Below are 19,309 nucleotides of genomic sequence, written 5' to 3' on the forward strand. Positions count from 1 at the left end.
TTGAGTTATGTATAGCTAATATGGGAATGGAATAGCCATATGGGATTGGAATTGTATGATATTGATTTTTAGACTTTTGTGAATACTGGTTATTTATGGAGATTGGAGACATTCTCATTTGTCAGACACTCATCCATGAATCTGTATTGATTCATACCAATAACATAGGCTACTCGACTACTATATGCATACGGTATACAAGTCTGAGGTACCGAGTTACTGATTATAGCCTTCTCTCAGTCTGGGACCAGTGTGATTATCAACCTTTTTGCTTATGGACTTACAGCTGCTAAAAAACTCTGCATATGGTCCAAATTTATTGAAAGTTGTGATACATGTTCATGTTTGTACATTGACCAAAGTGTAAATTGAGTGGTTTGCTCTTGTCTTCAATTGTAATGGTTTGCTGCCATTCTGTGTTGTGACGTTCACGAACAGTCAGTTCATGACTAAGGCCCAACTAATACACTTCCTTGACACGACGGTGGCGTGCGTCAAAAATAGCCGACCTACAAGCTCACAAAGCGTTGTAGAGGCAACGCGCTGTGAGCTTGCAGGTCCGTTATTCTCGTTGCGCGACACTGTCGTGTGTATGGAGCATAAATTAGGCTTCAGGAAGGCAACCCGCAGGGGAGTCGTTATGGCAACAGCAGCTTGCCAAACAGACTGTGTTGGAATTGGACAAGTGTGAGCGCACAATCAATACCCCCCTCCCTTGTCTACCATCTGACATTTTAGGCACAGAACCCTTGCTGCAGAAAATATGCTTATGGTGCCGAATTTGTGTTCAGCAGGTGCAATTCTACACAGTTGGGCTTTCCAATCCATGACCACATTTCTCCTTACATGATCCTTGCTTGCAGCAAGTATCAGGTGCAAGCAAGGATCAGGTGGTGTGGAAAGCAAAAGGTCCCAGGTTTGATTCCCGACACCGGCTATATTGTATGTCGAGGTGTCAATGACTTACCCCTAACTCCAGTTACAGTATATGGACTATAGACAACGTATATGAAAAAGCTTTTCATAACACATTGTCACACAACTCCCAAGATAATGTTTACCTGATTTGGTGAAGATTGGTGAAATTAAATTAAAAGAATGTTGGTTAAACAAAAACATTTGGTCTGAGTTCAATTTCTTATGGCTAGACAATCTGTGATTCGAATTTGGGGCACATTTATGTGAGACAAGTATACGCAACTTTACATGTAGGCTATACATGTGTCGCATGTGTTTGTTTTGATAACATGCATCTCTTGATGCTCCAGTGATGTAACCTGGGGGTCATTCAGTATCAGGCACCCTCACTCAGGCAACCCTGCCATGGCTGATCAGACATGGACTAAATCTGTCATAATGGTCTATATCCATAGGATAAGACAGACAGAAAGATAGACTTGTTGCTCTTCTGCCTGGGGGGGGGGGGGGAAACAGCAAAAAAATGGCAGCAGTGTGCAGGAACCTTAACTGTCACTTATGGATTGGGAAGAATATTTCGGGAGTGTGAACACAGACTAGGGTGAAAACATTGCTGTCCGGAAGAAACCAACTCCATTGTTTAAATAAATAAAGGCTATTGAACACGCACGCTTTACGTTTGTGGGTTGGTTTTATATTGAACCAATGGAAAGTATTAAAAAGCACTTGGACAAAAACATAACTCCACTTGAGCTGGATGTTTTTTCATTTCCTGAAAAATGAACATTAGAGTTTAGGTGGTTTCTTCCAAACACTAGAGATATCTACATCCTGGGCTTCAGCCTGCCGAAGATAACGAGACAGATCGAATACTGTAGATATACAGTATTCTTCTGAGAATTCTGGTCTGTCTTACAAAATGATCATGCATTGTTTTATTTCAATTATTAAGCAAAATACAAAACAAGTTGTGTGCAGGAACACATCATTTACTTTTTTGAAAAATAAATACTATTAGCTATCATATACCATAGGATGTCTTAAGCAGAGCTTACTGCTTAGTATACATAGGCACTGAGTCATGGTGATCAAATCACTCGCTGGTTATGTCGATTGTATTGCATGTGGCCAGTAAAATAAAAGAGAAAGAGGCAGGCTTTGTACCGCATACACTAATGTAACAGACTGCACCAAGCAGCATATTGTTTCTTGGCACTCGTTTCATGTCAAGGTAGTGTAATGGAGTGGTGTTAATCATAACTAAGACTTATATTTCATGTTGCTTGTCCAATCGTTTTAAATAAATAGACTACACAAATGTAACAGACTGCACCAAGCAGCATAGTTTCTTGGCACTCATTATATATCAAGGTAGTGTAATGGAGTGGTGATAATGATAACTAAGACTTATATTTCTTGTTTCTTGTCCAATCATTTTAAATAAATAGACTACACAGACTACACAAACACAAAAGGATGCACAACATATTGTGCTATACTGTACTGTACAAACAGTAAAACAAAAAAGCAAAATCATGCTTAAAGGTATATTCAGTGATTTCACTTAATTCAAATATCACTTATTTTTTTGTTTTGTTGTGATAATCCTCCCTGCTATAGAGTGTGCTGGCCATATAAGGAGTTCCTCCCTGTCCAGTTAACCCCTGGGGGTCAAAAAACCTTAGGTTTCGTTTTTGACTCTCTATCCTGATTGGACGAAAGGCTGGGTCCCACAGCCAAAAACGAAACCTAAGGTTTTTTGAGTGAAATCACTGAATATACCTTTAATTTCAAACTCAGAAAGGCCTACATAGAACTAATAACACCCTTTTTGTGTTGAGCAGGTACATTATACTTATGTGCAAAACAATGATTGTCTGGTCAATGTCAGTTCAGTAACAAACCTCCAAACTAGCATTCTTAATTCCCTTGATATTCTGAATCTGGCACATGTGTCAAGTTGTCCATACCCATTTCCGGTCAGCAGATGAACTGAAGTACGAGTATTGTTGAGAGAAAGTTGGCATTATGATTAAAGCCAGCCATCCTTATTAAAGTGCCATTCTTATTGCCTCTTCTTTTTCCTTTGTTGAGGTGGTTGTAATGATTGAATCAAATTTGTCCCCAATTTTGACAATATGCTGCAGTTGGGACATCAAACGTAATCCAGGAAAGGGAAGGACAAGCAGATGCGAGGGGCTTAGTGGAGCTGTGGGATTCTTCTTGTGCAGTGTTGAGTTTTAGTGTGTATCGTCTGGTGAGATTAAAGAGTGTCTGCCCACATGGTCAGTCTACAATGGCAGACAATAAGGCCATAACAGCCACGCCACAACAGATGAGCAGGATGTCTGCCCACATGGTCAGTCTACAATGGCAGACAAGAAGGCCATAACAGCCACACCACAACAGATGAGCAGGATCTGTATTACGGAATGCCTGGAAAAACAGAATGTAATAAACATGTCTTGTTAAGCGTCCTTGGGTTTCATGAAAAGTTCTGTTTTGTCAAGTATCCTTGGGTTTCATGAAAATTGCTATACAAGTTAGCGCATGCACGCGCACGCACACACACAGACACACACACACACACACACACACACACACACACACACACACAAGGGATGAGTTGCAAGTCGCGATTTGTGACCAATACAAATGGATCCACAACCCAAAAATGGGTAATAAAATAAATAAATATATACCTCCAACTGGACTCCTCTAGCAGGTCTGGCACCACATTCACCAAGGCTATATGCAGGAAACCTCCAGCGGTGAATGGCAATATCCACGCTGTCGCATTTTCTAATTGAATAAAGATTGTAAGCTATATCGTATGTAGCAAATGTGGAACAGAAATTCAGTTTCTATGTAAATGTACTGACATTTCTACACTGACAAATATTCAGTGCAAATGTCTTTACATACCTGGGACATGATGATTAACGATACCAAAATGGCTGGCAAGTATTTAGCTTCACAAGTATTCATAAAGTTGATGCCTCATACAGATTCATGCCTTTATTAACTGACAATGACAAATACACCCAATACTGAATTTATCGCCGCCGCAGTATATTTGAAATATATGTGGATGTACTCATGAGACAAACAAGTTTGAAACAAATATATATTTTGGGGTGAATTAATCGTGCAAAATAAATTCCCCTGTAAGAATCTTTGATGTGTCCACTTCCAACTCTGAGGGCCCAATTATACACGTGGTTTTTTCAGGTGGTATTGCTTAATTTGCTCAAACCGTGACCTCGTTATGCGCTCTTCATATTATGCAAGTTGTGCTGAACGCACGAACGAACTGCATATTTTAGCATTGGGGGAGTGTCCATATGTTAATTATATTCGCTATCTGCGATTATCAGTGGGGCACACAACCGGTGCGCCAGCGCGCATGCGTCATCAAAATGTTGCCTGCGCGGTAGATCAAAGGCATGCTGAAACAGTTATGTAGAGAAATCTGACAGGCATTCTATAGGAACTCAAATTAAAATGTGATGTTAACGTCCTGTAAGTAGACTTAGAAATAAAACTAGTGTTGACCAATTATTACACGTTGCTCTTATTTTGAAGAGGAAGTCAGTGCACATGAAGTCTGTTTCAGTTGTAAACAAGCTACTATGACACTTTCCCAAAGTTACGCGGTGCTCCTGCTAAAACACGCAACCATAATTATTTACACTATGAAAACCATGCATCTTGAACAACACTGGGATTACTTAAACATGGAACCTGCAGCAGTAGGTGAGTAATTACTAATTATCTGTGTTGGACGTTTGTTTTGGTTTCAGTGGTTGAGCTGCTAACAAACGTCCTCCTGCTGCTTAACAACTAGCCTAGAAATACACCGTCTGTTTGTGAGCATCTTTATCTCTTGCATCTGCCCGTGTGGGCAGCATAACATTGTGGCAGAGTAGAAACGTCCGTATCTTCTAAATCAGTAACTCTCAGTGCCAAGGACCCCCAAACACCAAAAACTTTCAAAAATCACAAATGTACAAGCTTGAATCGTGGCACAAAGTGGCACGCTGTGAGCTTGTATACATGATATTGTTGAATAGCCAACGTTAAAATCTAAAATGACAAGATGCTTTCGCGTTCTTTTTTGCGACTATACAGTAGGTCGCAGATTACTATGAAAACCTGCTAATCCTGTTATTGCCTTCGCCTCATTAATCACCCGCAGGAGGATACTTTTACAGTGGAAGGCAGAGTCCCCTCCCTCGGCTAAATCATGGTTGATTGACGTTATGTCCTTTCTGAAACTTGAAAAAAAATCTAATTCACGATTCGAGGGTTCTCTGATAAATTTTATAACCATTGGCAACCTTTAATATCGTATGTAAGCAGTTTAAAATCACTTTCACCTGACACATGGTGTTGGTATGCTCTAGTAGTGTAGCTCTCTACTTGGTGCAAGATATAGACTAATATATCAGGAATCATTACACATGAGGGTCAAGAAATTAGCCAATTAAGCTCTTACAAGCTTTATCTCTTTATATATATGTATCGATTTTTTTAAATTATCTTTTTTAAATTATAATTAATATGTTTATTTATTACTCTGTTTTATTTGTTTTTTGTCTCTTATTTTACCCCCCTTTTAAGTTGTTTATTAATTATTTATGTGAACATAACCATGTGATCCCTTTCTTTGTATCTTAGTTATGTACTCAACCTATTGGTTTTATACCTGTATATATATGTTGTTTGTATGTCTGGCCTCGTGGGGAAAGATGGTGAATGGGTGGGGAGGATTGGGAAAGGAGTTGTGGGAGAAAATATAAAAACAAAGAGTTGTATTTTCTTTCCGTGAAACTTGCATATGATGTCATGCTCATACTCTTTGAATAAAGTTTATTTCAGTCCGTCCATCATGCCACCATATATGTCCATCAGTCTGTCACGCAAAATTATTAGTGCAGCCGTGCCTGGCAACTGGCGAAAACTAGAGTTCTCAACAGGCCCGAAAATTAAGGCCTGGCCCTACCTGGGCCCTCATCAAACCCTGTACACTCAAGACACTGCCCCCGGCCGCTGCCACCCTTAGATCTCCATACATGGAGCTGGCCTGTTCTGACATTCCATATGTTGATTTGACCTCATCACACCCTGTAGACTCAAGACACGCTCCATATATCAGAAGGTTATCAGAATCTGCTTCAGGTCTAAATGTGTAAAAAGTATAAAAACCTCCCTTGAGGTGGTATCCCATCTCACCTGTGCCTTTTGTTGACTGAGCACACAGAGCAACACAGGCTCCCAGCACCCCTACCAGTGCTGTGTACAGCTGCATCCGTGCAGCACTCCACCGGTCAAAGCCAGCCCGCAGCAGGATGGCAAAGTCACCCACCTATAGCACATTTCACAATTTATTCATGGAAAAACAGTGACTGACCACAATTATAATATGATCAGAATTCTGCTATGGCAGCGTAGAAATAAAGAAGTGGCAGTTAAATTATACAGGTTTTTAAATCCTAACATGACAATGAAAATGTTGTTACATTGCAGCTAAAAATGCAGGTAATCTCACCTCGTGGGGAATTTCATGGAGCAGTATGGCAAAGGTGGTGAGATACCCAACCTGCAACAATCAATTAATTAATTACATCAGCTTTATTTATATACTGTAGCACATTTAAGAACAGCAGCAGTTATCCCAAAGTGCTTTCCAATCAAGGATGACATGCAACCTGATGCATGACAGTGACAAGACAGGAGGTTATAAAGCATGGAGCATTCACACACAGCAAGAGAAAAGAGGTAGGTTTTTAGATCAATTATGTTTTTAGTATCTAATTATGGGGCAGGACTTAATGTGGGACAGGTTTTGTTCAAACTATGCATTGTATAACATGAACTACAATTTAAAGCTGCTATAAACAATAATATGACCCACATTTTAATGGCCCTTTTTTGGTATTCAGACAGCCAGCAATGGGTAGAACGTTCCCAACATTTTTTTGTCTCCGACACATCTAGGGGCCGCAATCTGCATTAAAAGATTTTCCTAGAAGCTTTGTCATTGGTCGATTTGCCTGTCTGCTTCCCGATTGGTTATATTTGTCATTTTTCGACCAATGACAAAGCTTCTAGGAGCATCTTTGAATGCAGATTGCGGCCCCTAGATGCGTCACAGAGACTACATTTTTGAGGAGCGTTCTACCCATTGCTGGCTGTCTGAATACAAAAATAAATAAATAATAATAATTACATTTTTGACATAATTATTGCTTATAGCAGCTTTAATGCACTACACATGGTCCACTAACTGCGCCACACTAGTTTAAACACAGCTTCACACTGTGCATGTACTGTAGTTGAAGTAAGATTGCATGTGATGCAAGCAGAAAATAGGAGTCATGTGTGTTTAAGACATCTAGGCAACTTCCTCTCTGGCACACTGCTCTGCAGTTCATGCTGTTAGCCTTATGCTTCTCGAGCTGGACTAGCTTCATACCACTAGCATAGTAAGCATATTAGATATAACTTAATGTAATGACTCCATGTTAATGTGAATCAGACACCGTTTGTAGTTCCAACACTGCATTATTATGTTTTAACCTTTAAAACAATGCTTGAGTTATACCATTATTCTTTGGAATGAGCAATAATCTGTTCAGAACTCAGAGCCCTCATATGGTGTATCTTGTACTATTCCAAGAGACCTTTGCCAAACATGATACTCACAAGGCAGGCATTATCAGTGCCAATTCTGAATGTATGCCTTGCATACACTTAGTAATACAGCGTCCCTTTGTGGCCACTTTACATTTATTTTAGAATGCAAAATGATGCATGTGAAACTAATCCATATTGCCCTCAACATGAAGTAATGCACACTTGTTGCTAGAGCTATTTATTTTGTATTTATTTGTGTACTGTGTGTTTTCCCACCACCCCTATCCTGCCCTTTTCATGTTGTCCTAGACACTACATCCCCCACCACAGAAATCCCTCAAATCTCATATACCCAGCTCGCTCACCCAGTCACCACATTGTGGTGGAGGGAGGCCTTTGGAACTGCCACGCAGCTACCAAAAAGGAAATGCCTGAATTTATCTCAGCCCACGCCACCCTCAAGTCTCTGCATTTCCTTGCTCTAACCGAAACCTGGATTACCCCTGATAACACTGCTACCCCCGCCGCCCTCTGTTTCACACAAATTCACACACTCTATAACATACGACGAATTAGACCGTTCCTCACCCAGGAGTCAGCCCAGCTCCTAATCAGGACAACAGTCTTGTCAAAACTTGACTATTGTAACGCCCTCCTTACTGGCCCACCGGCATGTGCACTTAAGCCCCTCCAACTGATCCAAAATGCCGCAGCTCGTTTGGTCTTCAACCAGCCAAAATTCCCACACGTTTCCTCCCTTCTCCGCTCCCTCCATTGGCTCCCGGTCGCTGCCCGCACAGAATACAAAACTCTGATGCTGGCATTCAAAGCAACCAAAGGAATGGCTCCCCCATATCTTACAAGTATGATGGTACCCTACAAACCCTTCCGCTCACTCAGATCAGCCAACGCAGGGAAGCTGGAGGTACCTTCACTAAAAACGCCGGGATAGCGCTCCACACGTCCCAAACTCTTCTCCCTTCTGGCTCAAAAACTATGGAATGCACTTCCCATCACAGTCAGAACTGCAGCCTCACTCCCAATCTTCCGCCATGGTCTGAAAACCCCTTAGATAGCACTTTATGTAGACTTAGATAGTATTTTAGACAGACTTATAGCTTGTTACGTAGAGTAGACAGCACTAGATTTGCATTTTATGTACCGGTAGTCATAGCACACATATATAATATAGTATGGTATGTATAGTTGACATAGATACTCCACTGTTACGTTCTTAGTTTATACATGATTCATGATAACTACTTTTTATATATGTGATGTATGTCATGCTTTTGTTTTTGCTTAATGTAAGTCGCTCTGGATCAAGAACGTCTGCTAAATGCCTAAATTGTAATTGTAGAATAGTGCAAATAGCTTATCTAGAAGCTCACCGCGTTGCATCGCAAGGCATTGTAAGCTAATTGTTCCCGATGAGCATGTTGGTGTGTTGTTTGCGCAGAATTGTGGGATATTTAACATAACCTACATTTGTGAGTGTGTGTGTGTGAATGTATTGTATGTAATGTATGTTATAAAAAAGTAAATAAAAATATTATTGAAAAGAAAACCTATATTTGTCATGTTTTTGGCAGCTAAATGACTCTTTAATAACATTTTACATGTTTTAAACAAATGGCATAATAAAGGAGTAGGGGCTGCATTTTCACTTTCACATTTCAGCAAAGTAACATTGTTCATATATATATATATATATAATAAAGTATATCTCATATCTCATATCTTTTTTTGTACAACAAACAGAAGTTATTCGTTTTTTCGGACTGCTGGCAGCTAGTTATTTTTAAAATTAAAATTAAAATCGCATCCATGTGAACTGAGTGGTGCAACTCCGTGTGGGGGTCTGCGGAACTTCCAGACCCACTGGAACGCGCCCAGGGTGCCGACCCGGTTCCGGTGAGCCACCCCACGTCCGAAACGGTTGAGAAATGACAGAGTAAAGGTCCCTGCACACAGAGCGCGTTTTATGGATTAGCTGCGTTTCTCCATCGGTTTTCCGAAAAACACGTCCAGTGTGCAACCACCTTTACTGTGTGGGCAAATTACTGTAGCAGACAACACTCTCTCTCTCACACAAGTAAGAGAGTGGTATTATCTCCCCCCCCCCCCCCCCCCCCCGTCTCTCGCATGCATGCACGCTCAACATTGTAATTAGCAGGCAACAGTGCAACACTCTCTCTCTCTGGACACAGGGACGGACATTGCTGTTCCTTGGAGTGGCTGTACCACTCAAAAAAGGTAACAATTTATATTATATTAAAACTACCAGAAGTATACTTCATTAAACAGAGAAAACAGTGGCTAACATAACATTAGCCATTAAGAGAGTTGCTGTGCTTGTGCATGAGCTGCGAACAGTTCAAGTTCATGAAAAGCTTCCTACCTTTCTCAGTCACAATTATTTTCAGAGACCTTCACACAAAAATGTTGCCTTTGAATAGCTAATCATGCGGCAAGGCAGCAGGCAGCTGCCCTACATTTCTTGTCCACATCATTATGTGATGGATAAGACAATTGAGAAATATAAGAAAGAGTTTTAGATCCTGTGTTCTTACCTTCTTGCTGACCATAAAACTCCCAGCCACAGCCAGCCCATGGGTGAAGTTGTCAATGCAGTTTGCCAGTAGGTTTAAGTAACCACTTGTCTGTAATATATGAAATATGTTAAGCACAACCTTTTATTTATTTAGACACAACTAGTGATTTCAACATTTTGAAGAACTCATGTAGGCAATATGCTATTAATTTATAACTAGCTACTTGTCTTCATGGCTCCTAAGCGAAATAATTTCCCTGATACTTTAGGATGGTGGCCAAAAAAAAGGGGTAGAGAGCCGGCATGGAAAGTGGCCCTGAGCAAGACACTTAACCCCTTAACACTTAACAAGACACATAACTTAACCCCGAACTGCTAATGGCTCCTAATATTTTAGGGTGTGTAAATGGAGGACAAATGTCACGTATGTGCAAATATACAAAAATATACAAAAGGAGTGGGGACCACCTTACTATAATTTATTAGGATATTATGATTATACAACACTTATCTTATCAAATGACTGTTTAGCTAAAGTTGAATTATTCATGCTAAATCATATCATCACTATATGGATCAGTGGGAACATGGATTGAGAATTACAAGCAGATGTAAGCAGTAAAAGCACCCCTTTCCTATTGGAGATATTAGACTTCTACTGTTATACACATATGACATTTTCCAACCTAATGTAGGCCTATATTCTGAATAAGACTTGAATTCTTAAATTAAATTGATACATTTAAGAACTAAACATAACCCTGGCAGAATTTCTAATTCAAAACCAATGCTGAGCTGTATAACAAAGGTCGAAGGCTCTAACATGTCTGACCCAATTCTACTTGCTAATTAAGTCATGACATGCTGTTGGTTGCTTAACATTTCCCCCGCTGTGCTTTAAAAGGCCCTGGAATAAAAATGCACCAGTTATTCCCATTTATTTTTGGAACAGATGGTCTTTCTTCCTCTGAGCTCTCTTGCAACAGACTTTGTGTGTCCAGTATACTTTCTTTCCCATGATATAGTTTCATTTGTTTGCCACCTCGACAGCTGGCGTCCACAATACCTTGATTTTCTCTGATCCTTCCTTCAGGGAGTGCTGTGGCTTTGAGCCATTCCGTGTCTCTGAGTGGTTTCCATTCTTCACTGCTGAGTTTGATGGTGTCTGTAAAAAGAATAATCAAATGAAAGGTTTTGTCATTCAGGATGGCAAGGCAATCACTATAATCTATGTTATTAGGCAATGACTGCATCACAGTTTAACACAATATTAAAATTAAAGGCTACCTTTTGTAGGTGAATTAGATCAGCATTAGGTAGCTTGTGCCTTAATTTTGTATTTGCAGAAGCATGAAAGGAATTTGTTCCTTCTGTGTAATCTGCAAAGTCACACTAAAATTAAAGGTAATTAAGTGTAACACTGGGGAAAAGGGGAAAAACTGGAACAAAGGAATAAAAAAGGCCTTTTGTGGCAGTTCTGGACAACCATGGGTGCGGCCGACTCGAGACTGCACTCCCTGTGGGTTAAAGTTAAAGAGGTGACCCAGAGGCATGTTCATGCCAAATTTCACACTTGTATCACCAAGCGAACAACCGTTCCAATGATCTGCTATATTGCACGAATTTTGTGTGCGTGTGTACATCTGTAATCCACGTAACCCGAGAACCATTCGCCCCACTGACTTCAAATTCGACACACACGTTCCACACACCCACAGGGAGTGCAGTGCCCAGTCTCGAGTCGGCCGCACCCATGGTTGTCCAGAACCGCCACAAAGGCCTTTTTTATTTGGCGGCCATCTTGAAAAATGACCGCCATATTGGATTTTCCGCTGGCTCGGTTAAAAAAGTTAAAGAGGTGACCCAGAGGCATGTTCATGCCAAATTTCACGCTTGTATCACCAAGTGAAAGGTTCTCTCACAATATGGCTGTTAGCCGCTGTACTAATTTGACGTTCCCTGGTAGCACTAGCAGAGGACAAATGTTTTACTTGCCTCTGTTCTTTTGGGATTGTCCACATCTCTTCTTGGTTAGGAGACTCTTATCACCATGAAATTAATCCTCGTTAGGACAACTTGTATTTCATAGGATTGAATTGAAGGGAAATTAGGCCCATCACAAGACTTACGGTGGGATTCAAATTGGAGATTGTCACTGGAGATAGTACAGGGTCCTTAAGACTGTCCTGGTCAGGGAACATCTTCTCCAGCAGTAAGAAGGACAGTAGGCCAATGATGACCCACAGGCCCTGGTTCATGTACTGCTGGTGGTCACTACCAGCTGGAACAGAAGGATACATGGAGTACAGAAACAGATTGGGAGACAACATGCATAACGTTGCTATCAGGCAGAAACCAAACCCCTTACCTCCATATTTATGAATGCCCTACTTTAGTTTGCGCTGTACTACAAGAGCGAAAAAGTAGCGAGAATAGCCAATCTACAAGGTCACAACACATGTAGATCAACTATTTAAAAAAAAAAAATCACGCCTGTGCGGAGTGAGCAGTGCAACTCCGGCCCGGTTCCGGCGAGCCGCCCTGTGTCCGAAACGGTGAGAACTGACAGAGTTACTGTGTGGGGGTCTCCGCAACATTCCAGACCCCCAGGAACGCGCCAGGGGGAGGCCCAGTTACACACACACACACACACACACAAAAAGTGGTTAAGTGTGTCTGTGGGTTTTAGATTTTTCCCATATCCTTAAAAAGGTAACAGTTTTGGACATACAAGGTTTCTGCACGACAGAGAACTGCAGACTCTCTTCAGACTCCACCTTAGCTCGTAGCACTTGCACCTAGCCTCGACAACCTTGCAGGCTAAGGCTTATGCAACACTAAAATTATAATTGAGATAATTATTGACCTGACATTCTATAGTGTTTCAATTCAATGTACAGATTATTGATTTTCATTGGATATTCTACTGCAGGGGTCCTCAACTAGAAATGATGAAGGTCCACAAATATTATTTTGAATAAGACCGAGGTCCGGTCCCATGCGCGGCGTCCATTGGAGAGCGGGGCTCTATGCCCGTTTAGTATGGTCAAGCCAAGCTTATACAAATCAGATCCCCTTCCACCCAACCAATAATGGGGTGCAGAGTGCAGGCCCGGAGTGGAACTCCAAATCAGGCCGGGAGTTATACGCCCTGGCAGGCCACACTGCACGCATGAGAAATGTACCATCTGATGTTATTTATATTATTAACTTCTTCCCTCCATTAACATAAGACCCACAATGTAGTGGTGCTGCAGCAACACTGCCTGAATTTAATTGAAATTGACTGTGGCTGGCCTGGCCTGAGCTTAGGAGAGATTTTTTTTTAAATATAATTTGCCTAGGGTCCGCAGAGAGGTGGTCCGCGGTACGGTCGTGGACCGCCAGTTGAGTACCCCTGTTCTACTGTTAAGACTGATGATAGGTTCTTGGTTTACTTATGATGGATATGGATTACTATTTCTATGAATTTTATGTATTGTCTTACTATACATAAAGGTACTTATAGTACCTTACTATACTGTAAATTGCTCTGGATTAAGAGCGTCTGCTGAATGCCTAAATTGGGAAGTGGAATACTATGAGCTCTGAGGAAAATTGCAACAAAAATCATTCTTATACACCAGGTGTGAAGAAACTCGGGTACAAATACAATTGATTTCTCAACAACAAAACTCAATCGTGTTGGATGTCTCACCTGAGCTGCCAGATAGGGCCCAAGCCTCTGGGAGGAGGTGGAGGAACACATCACCTAGCAGGCCTCCAATAGCAAAGCTGAGTAGCTGCTTCAACTTCTGGCATCCAGCTGAGCAACATACAAGTTGAAAACAAAGCAGAGCATGTTTATTCTCGTGAACCTGCTTTATTAACTTGCTTCAGTTGATCTTCCCTTTTCAACTTAAGACCATGATAAAAATAGGATTAGTTTAAGACTTCTCTAAAGTTTGTGACACCCACAGCTACGAGCAACAACAATCTGGTACTACCCATAGAACAACAAACATGGGAATATTCTTATTCTACCACCTGGAATGCCCTGACACCATCCATTAAACATGTGAATCACTGGTTTCTTTCCAAACTTGCCAGAGAAACTATCAGGAGACCACAAATGGAGGTAAATGCAATTGTCAAAAGAAAGACTGTCATTCACTGCTGACTCACTCACTGCTGACATTTTCCCCATTTGTACATAGTGTTTTTGTATTTGTTGATTGCATGTATGAGTGTTATTTTTTTTATGCTATGTTCATGAATTGAATACATAGGACAACAATGGAAACAACTGTTATCCTTTTAGCCTTAATGTCTGACTGTACCTGTGCTGTACATTCTTGAATAATAATGTATTCAATTAATGAGGTTTATGGAATTAAAATGTACATCATTTTAAGGGGCCTTCTTCCACCAGAACATGATAATTTAATATCTTCATATAGAAAATGATTATTTAAGTCTTCCACAGAAACTCTGTTTATGAATTCCTTTGGTAGAGTAACTGACTAACCTCAGGGTTAGGACTGCCCTAGAAAACCCATGGCGTGACATACAAATGTGGGAGGCTGTATTACAGTGGGTGGGGCAACCCAAGAGACCAGTGTTCAGGTTAACCTCAATGCATAGCAAGTGACTCCCCCAATAATAAATGGCTCATAATTCATAACCAGAATACATCCTGGTTTTTGCTAAATCCAGTCACAGTTGATGGGAGAGTGCAGACCAGAACAGAATATTTCCAGATGCAGAACTGATGATTGGTGTGCCCAATTCATCCAGATCCTGATGTCACTGCTATTACTGATATGTCATGAAGTTTAGGGATTATGGTGAGCAGCTTAAATTATAGTAGGACAGTACACAGTAGGTCATCCAATTTTTGGATTTTGGGGTCTGATTTGTTGTCCTCGTGATCAGCCAATAGTCAGCCATTATTATTTCTTCCACTGGGATTATTAAAAAAATAAGAGACCTGCCTGACCACTGCATCTCATCATAAATAACAAACAATGCAATTGAGAAAAAATATTTGAATAACATGAACTGTCAAATTATTGCACATACTGTAAGGTAGTTGAATACAATAGTCTTCTTCAGATGTGTAAAGCAGTTATCCTTATTGTTCAATTTTCCATTGTGAATTATATTTACAAAAACAAAATCTTAAAATAATGCAAAACGTAATGTTTTGAAGACAAATAGACAATGTTTTTTTTCTTCTTGTATTGTCTGTCAGGCCGAATTGTCTGTCCATTAACAGCAAATCTCCGGCACCGTTGGACCGATCGTTGTAAAATTGTGCATGCACACTCCCTGGAGGCCAGAGTAGAACCAGTAGCTCACATTTTTCTCATCGGCGCCACTACTAGGCTGATTTTTGCTAAACACATTTTTGGCAATTTCTCCTACAGATTTTGTCCAAAAATCATGCAAATCGGTTCACATCATCTAGTCATGTGATCAAGACGGATATGTGTGATTTTCATATTCCATTCTGATCGGCTAAGATTGACTTACAAAGTTTGCAGGAGTGGTCCGTTTTGAACACAATGCCTCAAATCATGAACGATTGCCGCAAATCTTTGCACACATTCCCACTAGTGACTAGACCAAGAAAGAAATGCCACCCTGATGTGGTGCTACAACAGGCCAATTTGCGGAATTTTTCGATTGGTGTGAAACTTTGTATGCACACCCCCTAGAGGCCAAGGAAAAACCTCTGCCCTGCATTTTTCAGTATAGCGCCACCAGGAGGCAGAATTTTGTAAATGTTTGTTTTATTACTCCTACAGATTTTGTCCAAACATCACGCAAATCGGTACACATTATCTCATGACGGATGTCAGATTTTTAATATTTCATTCTGATTGGCTAAGATTGCCATCTAAATATTATATATTTAGATTTATGTCTGTGGCTGTGCAATAACTTCAACCTTAATCCCTCATCTTCTACATATTCAATTCACCTCTATTATGACTAAATTCTGAACATTGCTGACCGACAACAACCTACCTGACCTGACAGAGACTTGTGGTTTGAGGAGTACTTTTTCTAGTAGTATCATTCATTTTATCAGAGAAAACAAACGTTGTTTATATTTATTTGTAAAGAAAGAAAAATCAGACCCGTGTGAAGAAGTGATGGGCGCTCTTATCATTGTACATCCAGATTCATCATACATTATCTCATTCCGGCCAATCAGAATTTGCGTCCTCACCTTCGTCTTCAATGTTTGTTTACACAAACACTCAAAATTGTCCATTAATTGTCAATGGCATTTCATGTTTGTGTTAGGACAAAGTTTGTGTTTATACACACACTAAAAGCTGCTTTTTTGAGGGGCTATCGCCCCTCAAAAAAAGGATTCTCCAAAAATCGGGATTGGACCCAAAATGTCATCCATTGGGCTCTATGCAATATGTATGTCTCACAGGCGGCATGTGTAAAGCGGAGGGGGTGCAGGTTAGTTCCAGATGACTAAATGTAGGTAGATATTCTTTCCACTCCTATCTTAGGACATAGGTGGCGCTGGAATATTTTTTCCATCTAAGAGGACAACACACAAGACTCTGACTCATCTGACTCATTGGCTACTCTTCATCTGTGTTTTCTATGGCAGCATAACAACTCACGCTACAGAAGTCTAGAGATCTACAGGGCATGTCTCGTGTTTTTGAGGGGCGCTAGTTTAATGTTTGTCTTTAGTCAACTTCAATGTTTATTTTAATAACGCCATTGACAAATGTACAACTCATTACGTCATATTGTCTCTTTATTGTTAACGGCGTTTAATGTTTGTGTTGGCACCGTTTGTTTAACATCACCAAATCAACATGAGTTAAACTTTAATATATTAGCGCTCCTCACTTCACATGGGTGTGATTTTTTAATCTCATCACCGGGCATCCCTAATTTGGGCATATGACTCTCCGAGACCTCTATTATGAGATGCAGATTTATCCAAAGCCTTTAGTGTCTGTGTCTAGGAGGGATATGTGAAAACAACCACTGAAATCGTATAAGCTGACAATAAAAAATATATATAAATATAAGTTATCGGTATGTGTGTATGTGTATATGTATATATATATATATATATATATATATACTTAGTGTGAGCTTCAAGATTGGATATTATAACTACATTTTCCCCATAACATTCCCCCCCCTACAGTACCTTCCGTTTTCAGGGCTGCTCCAGCTTCAATGGGGATGATGAGCAGGGGGAAAATCCCACTGAGTCCTATTATGACCGACCCGACCAGGGAGCACAGCCAGACGTCAGAGGGATCACTGGTAAGCAAGTCTGCTGCTGCCTGGAACCCGAACATGCCATGGCCTGGTCCTGCAGCAGTGTCTGTGGCATGAGCCATGGCTGTCTGGGAAATCTTATGACCGCTTGATGCCCCCCTGGACGTCACCACCAGCAGGGCAACAACAAACACAGCAGCTAGAGCCCAGATGGGCCGACCAAAGCCTCCTCTCATCCGTTCCACGGTCCAAAGAGCACTTGCAAAGGATGATGCTGCAAGACAGGTCAAAAGTTAATGAAAACAGGGGCCGAAATACCAATTACAGCCGATCTAATCTTGCTCTTGTAGGTCAATCGAATAATGCAGAAGTAGTTTTTTCATAGGCCTACATAGCTCTGCTGTCTGGAAGAAACCACCTAACTGTACATTTTTCAGAAAATGAAAAAAAAAAAACATCCATCTCAAGTAGAGTAAGGAGGTTTTTGTCGAAGCACTTTTTAATACTTTTCATTGGTTAAATATTTTTTTAACCAACACACAGGCGTAAAGGGTGTTCAATAGCATTGATTTATGAAAAAGAAAGATGGTGGAGTTAGCTGGTTTGGAAGATAGTTTGAGGATCCAGTGGAGTTAGGATGTTTTGGCTGATGCACTGATTTGGCTGATTTGAATACTTTCCATTTTGTTTGTTTTACATCACATCACCTAATCAACATGAGTTAGACTTTAATATATTAGCGCCCCTCACTTCACACATGTGTGATTTTCCCATTCATTATGTAATTTGTAATCGAGGATTCGAGGCAAAGTTTGTCCTTAACTAGGCCTGATCCAGTGCATAGAGACTCGCTATAAGCGACCAGGGCTAGTCCTTAACCAAAGGAGAACAGGGAGAATCTTTTCATCATGTCAAGGGCTGGGCTACTACTGACAGCCACTGGTTATATATTTTTTTAAAGCCATTTTTAAGTCAACTAAAGTAACAATCCGAGATTTGACTTTGAGACTTAAATCCTGAAGTGATTACTTGTTATGGTCATTATATCATTGTTAAAGAAAATGTATGTGTGAGAGACTGAGTGCATGAGTCAATAGGCTGATGAAATGCAACACTTTTTGCTCCTGGTCTTGCAGTTGTCCCTTTGAACTTTCCATGCTTTTAAGCTAGCTCTGGTACTTTTAAGCAAATACCGGTTAATTCCTACCAATAAGCAACATTTTCGAAGCACAATTTAACTGTGTGCATCTACTTAAGTTAAATCTAGGTAAAACATCCTTGACGAAATAAATATAATCACGTTTCGAATACAACGAAACGTTTGGCTGTTTGTTTTTAAAAGGCAAATATCAGCATTTAAAGTGTGGCAACGGATAACTGAAAGAAATCAACAAAAGTTAGCAAACATCAGAGAGCCATGTAGACACTTTTAGTTTATGCAGACAGGCTAAAATAGTTACTGTCGAGTGTAGACTATCACACAAGCAATCACTGCAAACGCAGATAGCCTACAAACAAGCCAAGTGGGAATGTGGTGGATTAAACACGAATACACCACATACATGGATATTGCGCATACATGTGGCAAATGTTTTTCTAACCTTCAGATTTAGGCAGTCTTTGCACCACCGCTGTGTCCCTGCCATCCAGTCCAGGGTTTGGTCTCCTCTATACGCTCCCAGCAGCAGGCGTCCAAACAGCGCTTCTGTTTCTGCACGCACTCACCAAAGCAAACAGCCACGTATCATGGTCCAGCATGGGGGGGGGGGGAGGAAGCAGGAGAAGACTCGAGAAGACTACACTGGGATCAATTATCTTAGCAGCTTGCAGATCCGGCCTAGAGCGGACACGGAAACGGTACGTGTGTGTGCATGAATGTGTGAGTGTAATTTATACCGGATAAAGTAGGCGGTCTCTAGGCCGGATCAGCGCAATGAGCAGTAAATG

The 19,309-nt window shown here is 40.7% G+C and overlaps 2 protein-coding genes across 2 annotated transcripts in view; both read right to left on the reverse strand.

Moving 5' to 3' along the window:
• mettl15 (methyltransferase 15, mitochondrial 12S rRNA N4-cytidine) overlaps nucleotides 1-19,309 on the reverse strand; it is a 350,818-nt gene that overhangs the window by 47,927 nt on the left and 283,582 nt on the right. The gene's annotated exons all lie outside the window — the stretch shown is intronic.
• On the reverse strand, nucleotides 1,827-19,104 carry slc39a13 (solute carrier family 39 member 13). Its single transcript, XM_083758080.1, has 11 exons — nucleotides 18,964-19,104; nucleotides 17,289-17,636; nucleotides 13,809-13,916; nucleotides 12,241-12,392; nucleotides 11,178-11,276; nucleotides 10,131-10,220; nucleotides 6,470-6,520; nucleotides 6,154-6,286; nucleotides 3,621-3,720; nucleotides 2,701-3,354; nucleotides 1,827-2,456 (listed from the first exon to the last, which is right to left on the reverse strand). Exons 2-10 carry the CDS (start codon nucleotides 17,596-17,598, stop codon nucleotides 3,279-3,281), a joined length of 1,119 nt encoding a protein of 372 aa, XP_083614206.1. The 5' UTR covers nucleotides 17,599-17,636; nucleotides 18,964-19,104; the 3' UTR covers nucleotides 1,827-2,456; nucleotides 2,701-3,278.

This window comes from Protomyctophum parallelum, assembly GCF_964188405.1.
Source record: "Protomyctophum parallelum genome assembly, chromosome: 2".
Classification (NCBI taxonomy): domain Eukaryota; kingdom Metazoa; phylum Chordata; class Actinopteri; order Myctophiformes; family Myctophidae; genus Protomyctophum; species Protomyctophum parallelum.